Here is a 20,331-nt window from a genome sequence, read left to right on the forward strand (position 1 = left end):
TATAAAACCTCAGGGCACTGGAAGAATTTTATAAATTTCTGACCAAAATGGCATCTTGAATTTATAAAAGAAATTGCATTTGACAAACGTCTATCATATTTTCGTAAATATTGTTTAGAAAGGTTTATTTTATAATAATTTATTTTTGTAAATATGATTTTCATCAACATTCACTGTTAAACCTGTACAATTAACAATTTACCTATTGATATAATTATTTCAAAAGGACAAAGGACATATAATACTACTCGAAAATGTCGGATATGATAATAAATGGTAATAATGCTGTCCAACCAAGTTTTATCTAAAATAATTGCTTAAATACTCAGACTTAATTTTTAGTTGTAGTGTCATGACGTAATTAATATTGGGATATTTCAGAATAGATTGAATGAATACTAGGTACCTACATCCTCTACCTGTTTTTTTTTCTAATATTCCACCGTTACTCTTTTACAGACTCGGTCCCAGTCGACAAAAAATGGAATGAATTAATAAGATATAATATTTTTATAATGAAACTCGTTGAATTCGTAAGTATATTACTAAATCAATTAATATTTTACAATTTATTTTATTATTTTCTTTATACTCGTTACACTTTTATTCCTTGTAGGTGATTTCACTTGTAATTTTACTATTACCGTTAATAATGCCAAAACCACATGGGCATATGTACTGCATAGCAACTGGCCCTACACTAGTAATATCACTATTATTTATAATCTTGTATTTACGAAGAAAAGTGCCATTATTTATGGAAAAAATGTATTTGTTTTTTCAAATTTTGTTTACCTTTGGTGCTTTCATTCAATGTTTTTTATTAAATCTTGTTAGAGTTTGGCTATGGTTAATTTATGGAGTATTTTATTTTGCATTATTGTGTGCATTAACACTTGATTTGTTTCTGATTGCTAATGAAAGAGGATGTACTTTTAGTTGTGCATAATAATAATTTATAAAGTAATCAGTCTTACGTGTACCAGGCAGAAATAGTATTTTAATATAATATTGAATGAATGAATAAATGTCTTTTGATTAAACCTAATAATGGTGAAAAGCCATTTTATTTTGTGTTATATGAATTAGAATAATATTTATAAAGTATACTACCCTAGGACCTTAAACTTTTATTTGTAATCTGAATATCTGTTATCAATCACACGAGATAAAGAATCACTGACACTCTTATGATTAGACAACCCTAAATAAAAAAAAAGTACTACTGTCACACTAACACGACAACCGATCACACACAACTTTTATGTCACTGGGTCACTCTATCACTTTATCACTCTGTGTCACCTGTCATAATCATATGACTTTTGCCAAAATAATAACAACACTGTATAATGTGCAGTGAAATAGTTTTTAGCTGCAAATACAAATGATGAGTACTGTATAAGTAATGTGAAGATCATTAATGTTTTTGCACTTCAAATTAAACATAGTAATATGATCTATGTTTCGTTTTCGTTGCACTTGCAAACGAATAATTAGAGCCACAGTGGTTTTGTTTTGTATACAAAATGTACTACAACAGCGTAAAAATGCACTATAAAAATAATATATGATATAAAAAAAAATCTAAAATTAAGGATCACTAAATAATTTCGCTTCAATAAATAGGTAAGTCACAAAACATGAAGGCAAGAGTGTCATGAAAATTGTTACTTTTAGGTTATATCACTGGTCCTCATGATAATCCCGTTTGTTATGACGGAGCCTGTCATCTTTCACTGCCTGGCCGTTGCTCCGACCCTCGTCTTGGCGATTGTGTTCGCCGTGCTATACTTAGTGGACCAAGTGCATGATCTGGCTGAACAACTATACTTGATATTACAAATATTCTTCAATTTACTTGCATTTATGATTGTAGTGGTATACAGTAGCCCCTCCGGCACACTATACGGCCTATTCTATTGTCACCTACTCATTGCACTGAGCATAGATCTGTTCTTGGTCGTCAAAGAGAGAGGATTTGCATTACTCGGAAATGATTGAATGTTAAAAGCTGAATAAAATGCTTTAGAAAGCATGTCAATTCGTATTATTGAGTAGTTTTGAGCTTTGAAATGACACCTCTCATCTAACAGTAACAGGTTTATACAATTGATTAGAGCTTAATACTAGAAGTGCAATAATACCCATTTTGTGATATTTTTGTTATTAGATTAGTTATCTACAAGTTTACAAGTGGGTCCGTCTCTTACTTTTAGGTAGTGGCACTGCTCCTCAATATACTGCCTCACGTTGTCGAGCCTCTGGACCTGTTACATTGCTTGGTGGCGGGACCCACTGTCGTTTGCTCCACACTCTTAATGGTGCTCTATATTGTGGACCAAGTACAATATGAGGCAGAGTTTTATTACGTCGTCATTGAGCTATTTTTCACTGTATTGGCATTCATTAATCTATTTATTATTGGTAAACTGATAGGAGCCTTATATGGATTGTTTTATGCAGATTTAATAATAGCATTCTCTTTGGATTTATTCTACATGCGTCAAGAGAGAGGCATAACTTTTTGATTGTAAATTAAAATTTTTGTTATCTTTACTATTGTATTATTTTAACATTTTAACATTATGGATAAGACTACAAGTACTGATAATGTTGGCCAGCTACATCCTGTAGTTTCTACAAATGTGTGGGTGTGGGTGTATAACAAATTATGATAAAGAAGGGTAACCAATGTGCCATTATCAAATAAAGTGGAAAAGAGTAAAACACTGCACATGGACTATTGATTTTTACACTTTACAAATGTTAGCAATTTTATTGAACAAAATTATGAGAGTGAAGCTGCGTGTGTTACTGTGGTTTGTGTGTATTTTTACAGTGTTCTTTCTTGTTACACTTTGGACATATAGTGATGTGAATTCTGTAAGTGAAACTAAAATAGATTCCAAGTATCCTGTAATAGTCTGGTGGAACATGGACTTCCATGGTGTATCAAGTATCAAATATTGCTCCAATGGAGTAAAATGTAACATTTATGGTAAAAATGACAAGGCTATGCAGCTATATTACAATGTAGGAGCATACATATTCTATGCAAGTACATTGGATTTTAAGAATCTCCCATTACCAAGAGAGCCTAAAGATATAATCTGGGGATTATTTCATGAGGAATCCCCAAGAAATGTGGAGGAATTGTTACATGAAAAGGCGTTAAGTTTGTTTAACTTTTCTGCTACATTTAGTAGATTCAGTGATGTGCCTTATCCATTGCAACATATAGACTCCTTTGAGGACATAAGAAGCAAGAAGTACTTTATAGAGACTAGCAAGAAGAATGAATTATTGAATGAGATTGCCCCAATTATGTACTTGCAAAGTGATTGTGAAACATCTACAGAGAGAGATGCATATGTTAAAGAACTAATGAAGTTGATAAAAGTCGATTCTTACGGCAGCTGTTTGAATAATAAACAAATGCCACCGAAATTCAAGGATGACTACTTGAATAATTTGAATGAAGATGAATTTTTAGCGTTTATTGCGAGGTACAAATTTGTGATAGCTATAGAGAACGGCGCTTGCAACGATTACGTGACTGAAAAGTTTTGGCGTGCCATCAAAGTAGGTTCCGTCCCAATATATTTCGGTTCCCCAACTATCAAAGATTGGTTACCAAATAAAAAGTCTGCGATATTATTAGAGGATTACCCTACACCAAAGAAAATGTTTGAACACATTCAGGTATTACTCCACAATGATAGGTTGTACGAAGAATATTTAGAACATAAGACGAAACAGTTGATTACAAATCAGAGATTATTGGATGAGCATAGCTTTAGACCTTATCAGTACGATGGTGTGAAAATTATAGATAAATTCGAATGTTTTATTTGCGAGAGATTGCATGATAAAATTAATGGTCAGATAGGAGTACATATTGTGAATAAGAGTCACTATGATTGTCCTAAGCCACTGTCAGCCTTAACTTTAAAGGTAAATCCTGATAATACTTGGGTGTACTCTTGGGAATATGCCAAAAGTAGTGCCGAAAGTATATACGAAAGAGTTATTAATGGATATTATTGATATTTTTGTATTGTTTTTATTTCGTAAATATACATTTTGATATAAATTGTATTGTTTATTATTGGCAAACACCGTCTAGAGGTGAGACTGGAAGGATGTCGTAGCGGATACCCCTCTTGATGACATGAGGTATTGTTTTGGGGACCATCCTGGAACACAAAACACGTTAAAATCAATCAATCATGTTATTAACATCTAACTTCATTCAAGACTTACATAACATCAAACGATTATAAATCTTAACACTTAGGTCTTAAGATCTATTTTACTACAACATGAAAAAAGTACTCACGATATACAATCGATGATGGGACATACAGACAGACAGAGGGTGCAACCAGTGCAGTCGTCTGTCACATGCGGTATGTGGGTCTCAGGATCGAAGCTGTGAATAATACAAAACACATTAGAAGATAATAATTAGGTAATAATGATTTCCAACAGCAACTGTTGATAAAACAGTCCGGGGTAGAAAGGTATTGTTGGGTTTTTCGAAAATGGATTTGATTATCCTCTTATCGCCACAGGAAACAACTATTGATAATGTCCTGCCTATACTGCAATCACTAATCACTATTGTCTCTTCCCTTTATAAGGCTTAACTAAGGCCTTCTTCGATGGTCGTATGATCAGATACATTATTAGGTCCATTTAACCCTTCGTGTGCCGAATGGTACTAAATATGCTTAACTTTGATTGAATAATGAGAAATACTCACTCGATCGCTTGGTACCCGGAGTCGGCGCAAGCCATGTAGCATTTACCGCAGTTTATGCACATGTCCTGAAATAAATATTACTTTAAATCAGAAATTATAAAAATATGGTGTACACATTCATAAGATATTATTATTCCTGCACACATAGACAAACTATTACATATTTGAGTAACAGCAATTGCAGTTGTGGCGAGTTCGTTTACCGCAACAGAAATAATTGTTCGATTCACAATATAATTACATATTCCGAAGACTACATATTTGACAGAAATCAGGCAATAGTTATTTCTGATAAATCAATTTTGTAGAAGAGGTTCATGGTCCAGTAGTGGACTTTACGCCTTTTATCCCCAAAAGGGTAGGCAGATGGCAGGTGCACATTACGGCACTGTACAATAAACGCCAACTTTTCACCATTTATGTTATAAATCCCATGTAAAGCTGGTGAGCCTATTGCCATATACTGGGCACAATTCCAGACTTTGTGCTACTATTGAGAAATTTTCGAAAAAACGAAAAGAGCTTAGCTATGCTATGACCTGGGAATCAAACCTGAGCCCCTTTGCCCGGTAGTCGCCACGACCACTCGAGCAACGAGACAATGGACTTGGTACTAAAACTAAGTGAACTGAAACGACTTACGTCATCAATAAGAGCGACGACTTGCTTGGTATTGTCCAAATGCTTGTAAGTGCCAACCCTGGGCAACGCTTCGCCCAGTACATCCTTTATCCTAGGCACACTCCCCTTCGCCTCCTCATGACCGTTAGCTACACCATTTGCCACGTAACTTTGAACCTTATTGTCACCCAATAAATCTGCTTTTAGTCTAGCTTCGTGGAGTAACTCTTCGCGCTTTTTGCTGTATGGGCCGAAATGGGCTAGTACCTGGAATATTTGAAAGTGATTTAGTCATTAAATAATGTACTTTATTGTTATAGGAATAAGATTTTATTAAGATTTTTATAATTAACTTTTCGTTTATACAATTATGGTTCAATTTGCAGTAGGTAAGTAACTAAAAATAAACCCTAAAATAATAAACATAAGGTTCAAATTACCTTGCCATTTTCGTCGTACAATGTTTGAACGGGTTTGCCCTTCTGGTGTTTGAAGATGGGCGGTGACTGACCCATCCATCCGTCTAGGCCTTTAGACCTCAAGTAAAGCAACGCCTTCAGCCCTGTTATGTAGTCTTCTACTACTGTGAAGTCCTGGTTTTGGATCGCACTGCAAATCTGGAAGTAGGTAGTAAACAGTTTTATATTTCCAACAGTGTCTATTTTGGTGATTGAATGATTATTTATAAGTTGGACTGTTAAGTTTTTGGGTTGGATACTCAGTTCTGTCAAAGTGGAAGTCAATATGTTTGTTTATTTATTCAGCTCTAAATGCACATAAATGCGTACACAAGGCGGGCTTAATGCCGTAGGCATTCTCTACGAACCAAATCTTTGCTTGATGCAGAGACAAACCAATAGTAGATGCATAAATCAAGCAAATCCAGAAAAACTAAATATTGGGTTGTTTTTGAAAAATATTAGTCATATATCAGCCTAACGTCTGGAATTGTGTGAAATTTAGCTGTAGGTTTGTCTCCAAGATCTTGCGAAACAAGTGGAAGCAAGAAAACAACACAACTTGCTAAAAGTAAGTAGGTATTCAATATAATATATTGGTAACCATATTATGGTTTAGTGGAAGTTGTAGGTATTCAATATATGGTTTAGTGGAACTTGAATAATATGAACCGCCTCACCTGTACAACGGGCGCCCCGCACATGATGAACTGTAGCGCGGAGTCGGCGGAGTCGATGCCGCCGATGCCGAGTATGGGGAAGCCGGGCAACTTGTTCCCGATGGCCGACACGGCGCGCAGCCCCATCGGACGGGTCGCGTTACCCGACACTCCGCCGTATGTCGTGTGCTTCTCCACACCTGGTGAAGTTTTCTACATTAATAAAACCAAGTGTGGGAGAGCCGTGCTTCGGCACGAATGGGCCGGCTCGCCCGGAGTGATACCACGGCCTCACAGAAAACCGACGTGAAACAACGCTTGCGTTATGTTTCGTTGTGTGAGTTCCCAATTCTCCCCTTCCCAATCCACAATTCCCGAACCCTTAAATTCCTAACCCCCAAAAAGCTGGCAACGCACTTCTAACGCCTCTGGTGTTTCAAGTGTCCATGGACGGCGGCGATTGTTTACCATCAGGTGATACGTCTGCTCGTATACTGTCATAAAAAATAATGGACTAAATTAATTAAGCCTGTTCAGGATTAAAATTTTCTGAAAGTATGTATTACCACTACAATCACGTACTTTGGTGCAGTTTGCTGGGTCGCAACCAAAAGGCTGAGACAGGATTCAATGGAACGGACGTCCTAAGGGTCGTAGTATTCCAAAAAAATAACTTCGATGTCCTAAACTGCGATCCTCAAACCTAAGAAGCGAGAGAATTATGGCAACTGGCAACACCTCGTCTCCTGCTCCACCTCTTCCTAAGTGATGAATTATAAATTCCAAATAATCAAGCAGATATAGCAAATAATAAACATACCGACAGCTGGCCACGGAGTGGCGTCAGGTCGGACCGACATGAGGCCAGACACCGTGTTGATGGCTGATACACCGCTCGCACCGCCTGTAATCAACATTATCATATTATGCGTTTAAATAAATTAATTAAATATTCAAACGTTCTTATTTAGACGCAAGAAGGTTCATAATAAAATTACGTTTAAAAGTTTGGACTCTTGCGTTAAAAGAGAATCTGTAGCCAAGCGAAATCATACCCTAAAATTAAACTACGAGAGTTTAGGATGGTGTCTAATAGAGGGAAAATGTTAAGATATTAGGACACTGATATTATAAGGGATCGTTCGTACCTTCATAAGCAGCTGTAGCGATACTGACGATGTCGGTGATGTTGGGCGTCAGTTTCACGAAGAACGGGATTTTGATGGCTTTCCTCACCCATTGCGATATTCCCTTCACCAATACTGGGTCCTGTAGAGATGACATAACAATTCAGGTTTATTTTTATACAATGGTATCTCAACTAATAAAACTCATATCAAAGTGTTTTAAAAGTATTGGAACTGAAATTTTCTAGTGTTTACAGTTTAATAAAAGCCTCATGTTGCTCGTTTGCAGCAGTTTCAAGTGTCAGAAAAATAAAAAATGGTGATATGAGATGGGACGCGAACCTTCAAAGTAATATGACAAAAAAACAGAAACTGTACTTATATGTCTACATATCTGTGACACATATGATACCGTTAAACGGGGTGAATAGAAATCGAAGGGTGAATAGATACAGGAACGGGGTGAATGCAATGACGTGGCTTCGGGAGCGTAATAAGGTGACGTGTTGATGCTATGAATACCTTTAATTGACTCCCTTATACGACTAACTTACTCTACTTATAGGAGCGAGGTGTCACACACACTACAAAATGTTAGCAAAATGTCCTAACATCTATTATCCCCTCGATTTCTATTCACCCCGTTTTACCGTAGTTAACTATGATCATTATGATATCTAACCTGTCCACAAGCGAGTCCCATGCCAGACTCCCCCATCCCGTGCGGACACGACAGGTTGAGCTCCAGTGCATCAGCTCCTGACTTCTCCGCCATCTGAGCCAGTTCCGTCCAATCCTCCTCGTTGTACGAACACATTATTGATGCTATTACCACCTGGAAACATAACAACATCAAGATAAAAGACCTTTAGGGTGCTTTTCTCCAAAGATGTGTTTCGAAGATATTATAGGTAAGCTGTCAAACTACGTGACCATTTCCACCGATACTAAGATATGTAGCTGTGCGAGAAAGATGCGCGGCTCGAGTATGCGATGTATCGATAGTAGGGAAGCCATCCATGGCACATATCTATAGCAAGCCTTCATAGCATCTTTCCATATAAAAACATAACTTAGCTGAGTCAGTTTCCACCAATGCTGAGCTATGTATGTGAATAGGTGTAACAATGAATAAGATTGGTGGAAGCCAAACGCATCCACAGAAACGTAGCTTAGCTCATCTTTCGTGGAAAAGCCCTCTCAGTCGGCTCTTAAGACACCTGCGTAGAGAGTGGTGACAAATGTATTTTAGGTGCTGTGTATAATGATAGATGGTATTCACTTAAAGCATTTATTCACTAGGTTATATAAGCAACGCTTACATTAGTGTTCGTTGCCTTACTAAACCCTACAGTATGCTAAAAATGTCCAATAATAAATAATGGCTGCACGGTTGGTGCGGTGGCTGGGCAACTGGCTGCCGCGCAACGGGTAGCGGGTTCGATTCCCGCACGGAGCAACTCTTTGTGTGATCCACAAATTGTTGTTTCGGGTCTGGGTGTCATGTGTATGTGAACTTGTATGTTTGTAAACGCACCCACGACACAGGAGAAAACCCTAGTGTGGGGCAACGTTTAAAAAAAAAAAATACTGACCTTATGCGGGAAGTCGCGCTTGAGTTCAGTGATGCTCTGGCACCAGTAGGCGGCGCACTTCTCGGAGATGAGCTCGATGTTGAGGAAGGCGCCCTGGCCCGGCCCGTACTGCTCGCCCGACGTCACGCCGCGGACTATGCGCGGGGATACGTTCGTTACTAGGTCCTGTGATTGAAATAAAAGATACTCCAGTAAAAATCAAAGTATGTGCTTAAAATACATAAAAACTTTTACATAGAAGAGCCATGTTTCGGCAAGAATGGGCCGGCTTAACCAGTGCTGCAAAGTGATACGGCCTCATAGAAAACTGGCGTAGAACAACGTTGACGTTGTGTTTCGACGTGAGAATAAGATTACCTAAGGCACAATCTCCAAATCTTTTCTTCTTTCTGATTTATGTCTTTAGATCGTTAACCCCCAAAAGGCAGGCAACACACTTGTAACTCCGCTGGTGTTGCGGATATCCATAGGCGGCACCGATTGCTTACCATCAGATGATCCGTCTGTTTGCCGTTTTATCTCATAAAAATGCCATGCGTGATGATGATGGTCATAATTCTTAATGAAATCTGACCTAAATTAATTATTATGCTATCGGCTTACTCACGTACCTGTTTGACAAGGAATTCTACTAGTTTCAAGCCACGCTAGAGGCTCATATTCATGAGTTCAACAGTTACGTGAGTAAGCCGATAACATAATAATTAATTTAGTATGTCTCACGAAAGTTATAGTGAAATTTTACCTTATCCAATCCAAATGTTTTAGTAACAGCGAATCCCCAGCCCTGCTCAAAAGCCCTGCGAATCATAGCGGTACTAGTAGTAGGCGGTGCACTCGCCAGACCGAACGGATTCTCGAACTTAATGCCGCACACTTCTACTGATAGGTCCACGTCATCTATGGCGCAGTGGAACTTTGGCAGCTCTATTGGAGATGTGAATGGTAGACCCTGGAAAGGAAGGTAGAATAAATTGATAGGGAGTTACTTTTTGGCTTTAGTTATCTGCTGAGCAAAGATCTCTTATCACGTGGTAAAGGTTTTAGCATTAGTCATCACAACCCCGTGTTTCTTTTTTGAGGGGGAAAATCATTCAATGTCGTCTTGGGCGAGGGGAGAGGGAGTATTAGATTTGAACTGAGGGAGTGTGATTAAAAACCATGTTCCTACTCCTGCTTTTCGAGCCGGAGCCCCGGTAAACCCGCTAGGTAGTCCGCAGGTAGTCATCACACCCCGTGGCAGTAACAGGCGTTGCACAATGAAGGCACCAAGAATGGTCTATTTAGATCAAGACTGGTTGTGAGGATACTAAAAACTGGATAGTTTTAAGTAAGGTTTTCCCTCACAATCAGTTTTCGCCAAAAGTCTTAAGAAAGGTACCTATATGTCCGAATACTCAAACGCTACTCAATTTTAAGACGCTCTCAAAACTAGTTCTTTCCCTATCAATTCTTTATAAAATGACAAAGACAGCACGATATTTAAGTACAACTTAAGATTGAGTAGCATTTCAGTATTCGGGCAATAGAGACATAAAGAAACATGCTAATATAATCAAAAACTAACCTGCAAATAGCAGTGCATATACCAAGCCGCCGTCTTGCCATCATTGACAGACTCGACCGTGGTCTCGGCGACTCCGGCGAGGTCTCCCCCCACAAACACCTTCGGGTTGCTCCTACTCTGCATGGTGTTCTCATCCACCTCTGGTAAGCCCCACCGGTTCAGGGCAACTCCTTGCATCGCGTCTTTCACTAGGGATTAGGAGATGACATGAGATCAACGTTTGAAGAATTTTTGTGGTAGCATAAACATTACATGTCAGTTACTTTATGTTAGTTATTTTACCAAATGCTATACACCTGACTGTAAGCCAATACTAAACAAGAATTTGCGAAAATTGAATCACATCATTTAGTAAGTAATTCATCCAAACCAGAAATTGAAACCAACTACCCAATTACCCCCTTCCCAATCTCCGATTCCCCAACAACCCTTGAATTCCTAATCCCCAAAAGGCCGGCAACGCACTTGTAACGTCTCTGATATTTCGGGTGTCCATAGGCGCCGGCGTTTGCTTACCATTAGGTGATCCGTCTGCACGTTTACCGCCTTATACCATAAAAAGAGAACTCTACAAATAAGGTGAAATTTTTTAAGTTAAATATTACCGCAAGTAGAGGAATATAGCACCCAAACAATACATAGCGATTTAGTTACAATCACATAAGCACCTAGAGATGGGATAAAACCTCTTACCATCAGCCTCATAAAGTCCGGAGCCAAAAGCAGAGATGATGAAGTTGGCTTTCAGCTGCATGACCTGGTCCTCGTCCTCTATCCATTCTCCGCTGTCCAACTGTTCTGTACGACACATCTTTAGCGCTGCAATCTGGAAATATAAAGGAGTTATTTAAAACTATTGCATATTTTTGGGAGGCTTTTTTGCGGGGGGAAAATCATTCAATGATTTCTCTTGGGTGAGGTGAGAGGGAGTGTCAGAGTCTTACTAACTAAAAACCACCCCGTTCCTACTCCTGCTTTTCGAGCCGGAAGCCCGGTAACCCGCTAGGCAGTTCGCAGCTCCGGATTTTTGGGAGGTTGAAGTTGCTTTTCTTTTTCTAAAAAAGGGTTACTAAAGGCTGTGAAAACTATAGGTGACAGTGAAAATCCTACATACGATTGATCAAGAGTCACTTGAGAAATTTCACAGATTTTGAATAATTTAGTTAGAAATTAAGAAAGGAGCTTACCTTTCCATTCTTCACGATAACTTCTCTCGGCGACATAAACGGCACGAACTCGCATTTCTCCTCTTTTGCTAAGTCGACCTTAAAGAATAGATAAAATTGTTTTGTTAACAAAAACAGCGAGTTATTTATAGAATACTTAACTAAAACCCGGCGTGGCGTTTCGCCATGTAAGTGAATGAGGTTACCGGAGGCCAGATCCCTCTTCCACTTCAAATGACGGCAACGCACTGGTGTTGCGGGTGTTACAGGTAAGTAACGCTGACCTGTACCGCGTTCGGCACTCTGATTGACCGACTCGAATTAACCAACCAATCAGAGCGTACTTAAAACGTAAAGCAAAGGGTCGGTTCATATCTGACATCTGACGTAAAATACGCCGAGCATATCATCGGTCGTATTAACGTATCATCGATCGAGTGTGAACGGTCAAGTTCTTTTCTATGCATTCATCTGTTCTGGCGTTACGTGACCAATAATACACGACGCATGTTTCGTCAGATATGACCCTCAGATATAAGTACCCTTAGGCTACTGGTTGCTTACCATCAAGTAATACGTTTGTCCACATTTCCCATAAAAGAAACAAGATCAGTATTACCTCTTCAGGAACAGCTCTGATGTTGGTGACTCCCTTCCTGAACACGACGTAGACTCTCCTGGCGCCGCAGCGCAGTGCCGACGTGGCGCAGTCGAAGGCAGTGTCGCCCGCACCCAGTACTATCACGTTACCGTGTAACGATGGTAGAGGGGACTTGCAGGCGCATAGTCCTTTAAAAAGAAAAATATACATTAAAGCAAAGAGAATGATTCATGAAAGAAAGAGAGAGAGAGAGAGAGTGAAAGAGAGAGAGAGAGAGAGAGAGAGAGAGAGAGAGAGAGAGAGAGAGAGAGAGAGAGAGAGAGAGAGAGAGAGAGTGAAAGAGAGAGAGAGAGAGAGAGAGAGAGAGAGAGAGAAAGAGAGAGAGAGAGAGAGAGAGAGAGAGAACATGATTGGACCTCCAGATAATGCAAACTCAAAATCTTATAATATGGTAAGTACAGATTACTTGACCTACCTTCAATAGTTTATACCGCAGAAGGCTTTTTGCCAAACTTAAACGTTATTCTCGTGGTTAACAGCAATGTTAACAACATATCAAGCTTATGGTAATTATAGTCTATATTTTGCAAAGTTGTCAATAGCCAAGTAAATAATATATTATGTACCTCTCTTGCTTCCCTTAGACACGAGGGGTAAAAAGTCTTTGCTAGTATAGAAGCCCATCTCCTGGTTCAAGCCTTTGAAAATTGGAATGCTTTTTGGCTCTGGTAGACCGATGCCCAAGAATACAGCTGCGTGGCCATCCTCTAGAAGACCCTATAACAGTAAAAGAGCTCAAATTATAAATAGAATTAACATCATTAAAATAAATTACAAACACCAAAATTTTCATTTTTTTTCTTAGGTTTGTTGTCAAAGCAAGAATTTCAGAAACCACCAAACATTTTAACTTTTAAACTAAATAGATAAAAAGTTAATTCTTCGGCACGACGGTCCGGTCGACCGGAGTGACATGACGGGCTCACTGAAAACCGACGTGACTCCCAAAAGGCCGGCAACGCACTTGTAATGCCTCTGGCGTTTCAGGTGTCCATAGGTGGCGGCGATTGCTTACCATCAGGTGTTCCGTCTGCTCGTTTACCGACTTATACCATAAAAAAGTATTTCACGTTAATAAATACGTTCGCCATATACCCACCTTAACAGTAATATCCTGCGTGGACAGTTTCCTGCCGGTCTCGAACTTGACTCCCAAGTTCTTCACGAGGTCCACTTCGAACTGCACCACGTCGTATGGCAGACGGTACTGCGGGATTTCTGATGAACTGGAATATTATTGCCAATATGAAATAAATTTTGTAGCGTTTTTGTAAAGGGATAATAAAGAAAAGTGAGAGTATTGGTGATATTTGAAAGAGGAAAATACATAGGGCTACAGCACAGTAAATAATAATATTCTTCAAGAATGTTTTCTACAATATTTGATTGCACGTCAGGTGCAGTCAAATGAACACGGAGCAACTCTTTGTGTGATCCACAAATTTTTATTTCGGTCTGGGTACCATGTGTATGTGAAATTGTATGTTTGTAAACGCATCCACGACACAAAAGAAAATCCTAGTGTAGGGCGATTTTTTATAATCGCTAATACAATTTAACCTACTAATATAATAAGACAAACCTCAATCCACCCAAATACTGTTCCTTCTCATAAACAGTAATGTTCTTATAACCAAGCCTGGCCAAGAAACAGGCGCAGCTGATACTGGCAGGTCCACCTCCAACTAAGGCAATCTTCTGGTCACCACCTTTGGGGAGAGGCTTGGTCTTAGGATCCAACGTTTGAGGGATACCCATCTTCATGAATACCTGAAATTATGTGGATTGAATTATAGAACTGTCGTGAGACATATTAAATTACATTTATTATGTTTAACTAGTTTTTGACTGCACAGTTGGCGCGGTGGCTGGGCAACTGGCTGCCATGCAATGTGTCGCGGGTTCGATTCCCGCACGGAACAACTCTTTGTGTGATCCACAGATTGTTGTTCCGGGTCTGGGTGTCATGTGTATGTGTGAACTTGTATGTTTGTAAACGCACCCACGACACAGGAGAAAATCCTAATGTGAGGCAACGTTAAAAAAAAAAAAAGTTCTCTGTTTGACAAGGATACTCGATTAGGTTCAAACAACGCTAGGGGCTCATGTCTCATATTCATGAGCAGCATTGCGTGTCACACAAACGCCTTGTGACGCCACGTTGTGTATATTTTTCTTTTTTGAGAAGGAGAAATCATCCAATGACTTTTCCCACCTCGAACGAGGCGAAAGGCAGTATAAGACTCTTACTGATTAAAAACCTCCCCGTCCCTACTTCTGCTCTTCGAGCCGGAGCCCCGGTAATCGGTCCCTAGCGTGGCTTTAAACTAGTCGAGTTCCTTCGTCAAACAGTAACGTGAGGTGAGTTGTTATACATAAGATACACACATAAATAAGTAAATAAAAGTGGACTTAAGTTAGAGTTTACCAGTGAATTTGTAGTGCGTTCCTACCATTTCTACTTACATCAACAGCAAAATGCTGCAGTCCACCGATGTTGATGGCCCCTTCTTCAGTAGCGTGGAGGTTACATCCGCCGACACAGAGGTCGCTAGTGGGACACACCATACCACATGTCAGTCCCAACGGATTGTCCGACAGAATCGCTTTGGCTGCTCCATAGTAGTTCTGGAAAGGAATTGTAAACTTTTATTAATATAAGAATTCAGTATTTTTACAAGTTTTTAAACTGACATGGTCACTAGTAATATCATTAGAGAGATCACGGATGAACTAAATCATGGCGCTTGCAACAGTGCCGAAATATCGGAAACTCACAAAAATTAATAAACATGGTAAATATCCCGTTTTAAGTTCTAATGATAGTATTTTTACACATTGGTAGTAAGTTAATAATTTATAATTTGGAAATTCGCTATCAGGCTGTGACCTTATGGGAAAAACTTAGGTACTGACCTAAACACTTCAAAGCTACAGTAAATACCAGGCATGCTTCTTGCCAAGAATCTTATGAAAAATCGAAGAAGAGATCTTATGTAATGAGATCAGATCATTTTCGACTTTATATCAAAACAATAAAGTTGAAAATCTAATAAAGGAATTTGACCTACTGGTGACTGAACACAGCATTTTTATAATTATTCTATCTTTAATTCAATCCAACAAACCTTAGTAGCGATGCTGCTGATGAAGCTCTTGACGTCAATCTGCGTAGGACAGGATTTCTGACAGGGTGCGTCTGCGCACTTGAGGCATCGGGCGGCCTCCTTCAACGCGCCGCGCTCCGACAACGTCGTATGTTTGATGTCGTCGAAATTCTTCGTCAACGATGGACATGTCTGGAACAAATTGTTTTAGGCTTTGTTACTAAAATGATAAATAAGCAACGGCTGGATACTGAGACGCTATTTAATGATAAGTTGCACTTAAATATCGCTGTCTCTGTAGTTCAATAAAGGGCATATAGGTAAATTATTTAAAAAAGTAGTCACGTACCTAAAACGGTCTACTTATTTTTTATGTAATCTTTGTATGGTAGGTATGGCACAGCTATTTAACATCTAATTACGCATGTAATTATAAGTATATTTTCTTAAACTACCTTTAGTACCTAAGTATGTATTGCGGTATTACATACCTACTTATCTACACGTATCTTGAGTATTCTATTACTATAAGTACTTCGTACAACATTTATTAAAAACAATAGTAGGTACCTAGAATATCAATATTATTATCTAGAAATAAGTGCACGCGTCTGCTACTGCATACTCATGTTTGATACTGTCTGATACTGCACTTTTATCAATGTGTAAAATGATATAAAAAATATTACAGGGTCATTTTAAAGAGTTTGTGTTTTTTTAGAGCGACATAGATAGCGCATGGTTCTTTGCGAAGATAATACAATAATAATGCTGCATTTGGTTACAAATTGAACACAATATAATTTATATTTGTTTGACTTTTAAATCTATTTTCAAAATTCTTTCATTGAATTTTTTTGTTTGTTAATTTCGACCTGTAATATTTAATTTTATACTTAGTGAAAGCTTTAATTTTTAATTTATAAGTATGGGCCACAGGCCTTGAAATAAATGCAATTTATTTATTAATTTTATATCTGAAATGCCTCTAAGTAATCACTAACTAATTTTAAAGAGAACTAAATAGTTTGTTGTTTGTTTAACTTTTAACTGCTTCAATGTTCGTAATGTCATACAAGATATTAGACGACAGTGGCGCCAGTTACTTGACAACTAACAAACAAGAAATATTTACTTACGGTACATTTTCTGTCTTCGTTCCTCTTCCAGTGCTGCTTGTTCCTCTTGGTTTGGGCTGAAGGCACCAAGTTGGTGTAGGGCTTCGTCGTCGGATTGAGCCTTAGGAGGTTCTACAAATATTTCAACAAATTAATCTAAATATTTAAGCTTTAAACAGCGCGGAGTGGAAGGAGTCCAGTAGGCTACTGCAGGCCTTTACTCTGCAATGGGACGATCATGATGGCTGAAGCCTATTGCCTATTTCCACAATATTTCGATAGCCTATGTATTGCCTTTTTTTCTTTTTTCCAAAGCGATAGGCAAAGGCAGGTAAAAACAGTAAGAAATTTCAATTGTCTTACGGCGCATTCCAATAACCTACCGATCGGTAGATTTGCCTACCAGCGGTAGAATTTTGACACATTTTGTATGGAGCTTATGTCAAAATTCTACCGCTGGTAGGCAAATCTACCGATCGGTAGGTTATTGGAATGCGCCGTTAGGCACCAACATTTTGGCCGTAATTATACAAGGGCCTTGGGATTTAGGATTATAACAGACGCCTGCCTGTTATGAATGATATGATTTGACCTTGATAGACATGTAAATGCGTAGATATTTGAGAATATTTCTCACACATCAAAGATAGCCTTTTGACATGAACACAATAACAGATGGACCGCGTTATCATTGTCTTGTGTTTGATACGAAATTATAATCTAAAAATAAGAAACTGTTCTTATTATTGGGGTATATTAACTGAGTGACATTTTGGAGCTTATGTTGTGTGAGTCCTTCAACGATAGTATAGTCTTATTGTAACTTTCGTGAGATATACTAAATTAATGATTATGTTATCGACTTCCCAAGAGACCTCAGCACTGCCCAATGCCCAACTTAAAGACGTCATAATATTCTCGCGTTTTGACGCGCCATACTAACTCATTTTTTATTTATTTATAGAACATGGAATATTTTATTCGATTTAAAAAATACTAAAAAGATTTAAATTAGAAGTTATTTTTATTTTACTTAAAAAATTCTGAAGGGACATAAATTAATCTAACAAAGTAATAGATTCTAGAGTAAAAATAAAATTGCTGCTCTATAGAAGTTAATCATGTATTTCCCCGGCTTGATAAAAAGAGGTGTGTAGGTACCTCCCAATATCTCGGTCAGAACCTTCGCCTACTTTCAATATTTTGTATGTTGCGTCTTACTCTTACGTCACAATTTTCCCACATGTACGCAGCTAATAGAAATGAAACATGTACCTAACTACAGAACATTTCACAGATTGACTTTGACTCTCAATCATAACCAAATTCGATTTTCTACATAGAGACACCTGCATTCCCTGCCTACCCTCTCCCTCTTCCATTTACTTTACTTAGGCAGTGCTACCACATTCTAACGATGCATTCAACATTTAGCAAAAAATTGTCTTGCCCTACATATTTGCGAGTCGTTAACTCATTACGCCAACAAGCGGACAATGAGCTTGCAACGCGCCAATGCTGTTCGTCATTTCCTCATACTGGTCATGACTGTAGAACTGCATTTTCCGGTAAGCGTTACATAGGCATAGGTACAATAAAAAAAACATCAATAAAATGTTAATACTATAACGTATCGTCACGCCTTTTATCCCTGAAGGGGTAGGCAGAGGTGAACATAATGACACGTAATGCCGCTATACAATGTACACCCACTTTTCACCTTTTGTGTTATAAGTCCCATGTAATAGGGGGTGAGCTAATTGCCATAATTATATTGGACGCAATTCCAGACTCCGTGCTACCACTGAGGAATTGTGAAACCGAAAAATACCCAGTTAGTTTAGCCTAGCCCATGTTAATGCTATAATCGTAATGAATTCAGGAACATATAAAACTAACGTAGAGAAAGTCTATACTATGAAATTGTTCCTAAATAATTTGGCCTCGGCGGCAAACAACAATTTGAACGTACCTAATACTGAATGTGTACTTTGTAATGTAAATTAAAACTCGCCATACAAGTTTATGTTATTTATTTATGCACTCATTTAAGTACTTGCGTACGATTCTTTGTGTAGGCGGAATTAGTTATTTGTGTAGATATATTGGAGATAAAACACAGAGAGGACAAGGAAAATATTTTTAACAATTCGTGTGATGAAACAATTCGTTGTTTAGTAATGTATGGGTAAAAAATGGGTTGTAAATCAAATAGAACGCTTCATTTACTTTAGCGATGAGATAACTATGACACAATATCGATACGAACATTTGTAACAGTTTATCTTCGAGCGAAAGATTAAAAAAAACGAATAACACCAACCTCAATATCAGGCAACTCCTTACTCAGAAGCACTTTCGACATTTTGCCAATTTTAACTTTATTTTTTCAAAAGTAAAGTTAATTTTTGGGAAGACAGCACGTTTATTTTACTTGTATTTAATTTTTTTTACAACAGACGCACGGGGACTGCTCACTGGCAGCGCCACTCAAGCGACTGATTACAAAACGTTATGTGTATTACTATCTTTACACAAACCAGTTTACATTGAACTCTTGTTTCCTCCTCAAACGTGTTTGTTTATTCCTGTTAATGTGTGGGGGGGAAGGTCAAACAAGAGTGGAGACTTAAAGTTAGAATATAGAGCTAATATTTATTTAATCATTAGTGATTTTTCATAGCGATTGTCTCTCTTTCTAGACATTAGCACGTGCACATAATATGTATGTATTTATTAATGTATGAATTTACTTCTTGTAATATTATAAAAGATGCGCATGAGTGCTTACTTTAGCAAAACATGCAGTGACCTTGAAACACAGCTGTTAGCTGTTGATGTTGAATGCAACTTGTGAACTTTGTACTTCATTGTTTAATTTAATCGTTTATATTCGATGCAACACACGAAAATCACAAGAACGTCACGCATCAATGTTATACATAATTCTAATATCGACATTATTTATTTATTTCACAATGTACATACCTACTAGAGAGGTAGGTATTATAGTTATTTTAGTGCTTGCTAATATTTTAGTTTATTTATCTAAGTATTCTGTTACTTTTTCTATTTCTACAAGTGGAAACCTGTAATTGGTTTCTTGTTGATGTTTAAATTTTTGTATAAGTTCTTGGTTGCCCTAAAAATGTATAAATAAAATATATATGTATTACTATTACAGTACATGACCCTATTTGGGCGCATTTATTTAATACATTGAAATGCAAGTAGTCAGTAAATACAGAACTATCATCTGCTTTATATCTTCAAGTAAAGAAAAGAATTGTTAATATAACATATTTTGAGTAGAGTATAGAGTAATAAGATTAGCAGCGCGACAGTCTAGAATTTTGCTCATGAATATGAGCCTCAAGCATGGCTTGAAACTAGTTACGAAAGTAAGCCGATAACATAATAATTAATTTAGGATGTCTCACAAAAGTTACCTATAGTAAAATAATATAGGTACTTAACAGATTTA

The 20,331-nt window shown here is 37.9% G+C and overlaps 2 protein-coding genes across 4 annotated transcripts; one reads left to right on the top strand and one right to left on the bottom strand.

Annotated features, from left to right (window-relative positions):
- Window positions 1–22: 22 nt before the first annotated feature.
- LOC118264033 (alpha-(1,3)-fucosyltransferase 10) lies at window positions 23–4,096 on the top strand. 3 transcript variants are annotated; one of them, XM_035576352.2, is made up of 4 exons: window positions 23–276; window positions 460–533; window positions 617–1,629; window positions 2,220–4,096. In XM_035576352.2, exon 4 carries the CDS (start codon window positions 2,695–2,697, stop codon window positions 4,048–4,050), a length of 1,356 nt encoding a protein of 451 aa, XP_035432245.2. In that variant the 5' UTR covers window positions 23–276; window positions 460–533; window positions 617–1,629; window positions 2,220–2,694; the 3' UTR covers window positions 4,051–4,096. The 3 variants fall into 3 exon arrangements, with proteins under 3 accessions (XP_035432245.2, XP_035432246.2, XP_035432247.2); XM_035576353.2 differs by lacking the exon at window positions 617–1,629 and having other exon boundaries at window positions 1,681–4,096; XM_035576354.2 differs by lacking the exon at window positions 617–1,629.
- On the bottom strand, window positions 4,031–19,358 carry LOC118264031 (dihydropyrimidine dehydrogenase [NADP(+)]). Its single transcript, XM_050705164.1, has 22 exons — window positions 19,171–19,358; window positions 16,869–16,979; window positions 15,751–15,921; window positions 15,089–15,250; window positions 14,205–14,392; window positions 13,722–13,848; window positions 13,189–13,339; window positions 12,581–12,750; window positions 11,983–12,060; window positions 11,489–11,621; window positions 10,796–10,983; window positions 9,974–10,180; window positions 9,229–9,393; window positions 8,316–8,468; window positions 7,655–7,775; window positions 7,327–7,410; window positions 6,528–6,706; window positions 5,830–6,006; window positions 5,411–5,656; window positions 4,769–4,833; window positions 4,343–4,435; window positions 4,031–4,199 (listed from the first exon to the last, which is right to left on the bottom strand). Exons 1-22 carry the CDS (start codon window positions 19,210–19,212, stop codon window positions 4,109–4,111), a joined length of 3,102 nt encoding a protein of 1,033 aa, XP_050561121.1. The 5' UTR covers window positions 19,213–19,358; the 3' UTR covers window positions 4,031–4,108.
- Window positions 19,359–20,331: the final 973 nt, after the last annotated feature.

Source organism: Spodoptera frugiperda, chromosome 26 (genome assembly GCF_023101765.2).
Source record: "Spodoptera frugiperda isolate SF20-4 chromosome 26, AGI-APGP_CSIRO_Sfru_2.0, whole genome shotgun sequence".
NCBI lineage: Eukaryota > Metazoa > Arthropoda > Insecta > Lepidoptera > Noctuidae > Spodoptera > Spodoptera frugiperda.

Bases quoted from the DNA above. Each gene is read 5' to 3' on its own strand.
- LOC118264033 (XM_035576352.2), top strand. From the start codon at position 2,695: ATGTGCCATTATCAAATAAAGTGGAAAAGAGTAAAACACTGCACATGG.
- LOC118264031 (XM_050705164.1), bottom strand. From the start codon at position 19,212: ATGTCGAAAGTGCTTCTGAGTAAGGAGTTGCCTGATATTGAG. The intron at 10,984-11,488 runs GTAAGAGGTTTT...CCTAATCCCTAG, and splicing joins CGGACTTTATGAGGCTGATG to TGAAAGACGCGATGCAAGGA. The intron at 9,394-9,973 runs GTAAAATTTCAC...TTTCAATCACAG, and splicing joins AAACATTTGGATTGGATAAG to GACCTAGTAACGAACGTATC.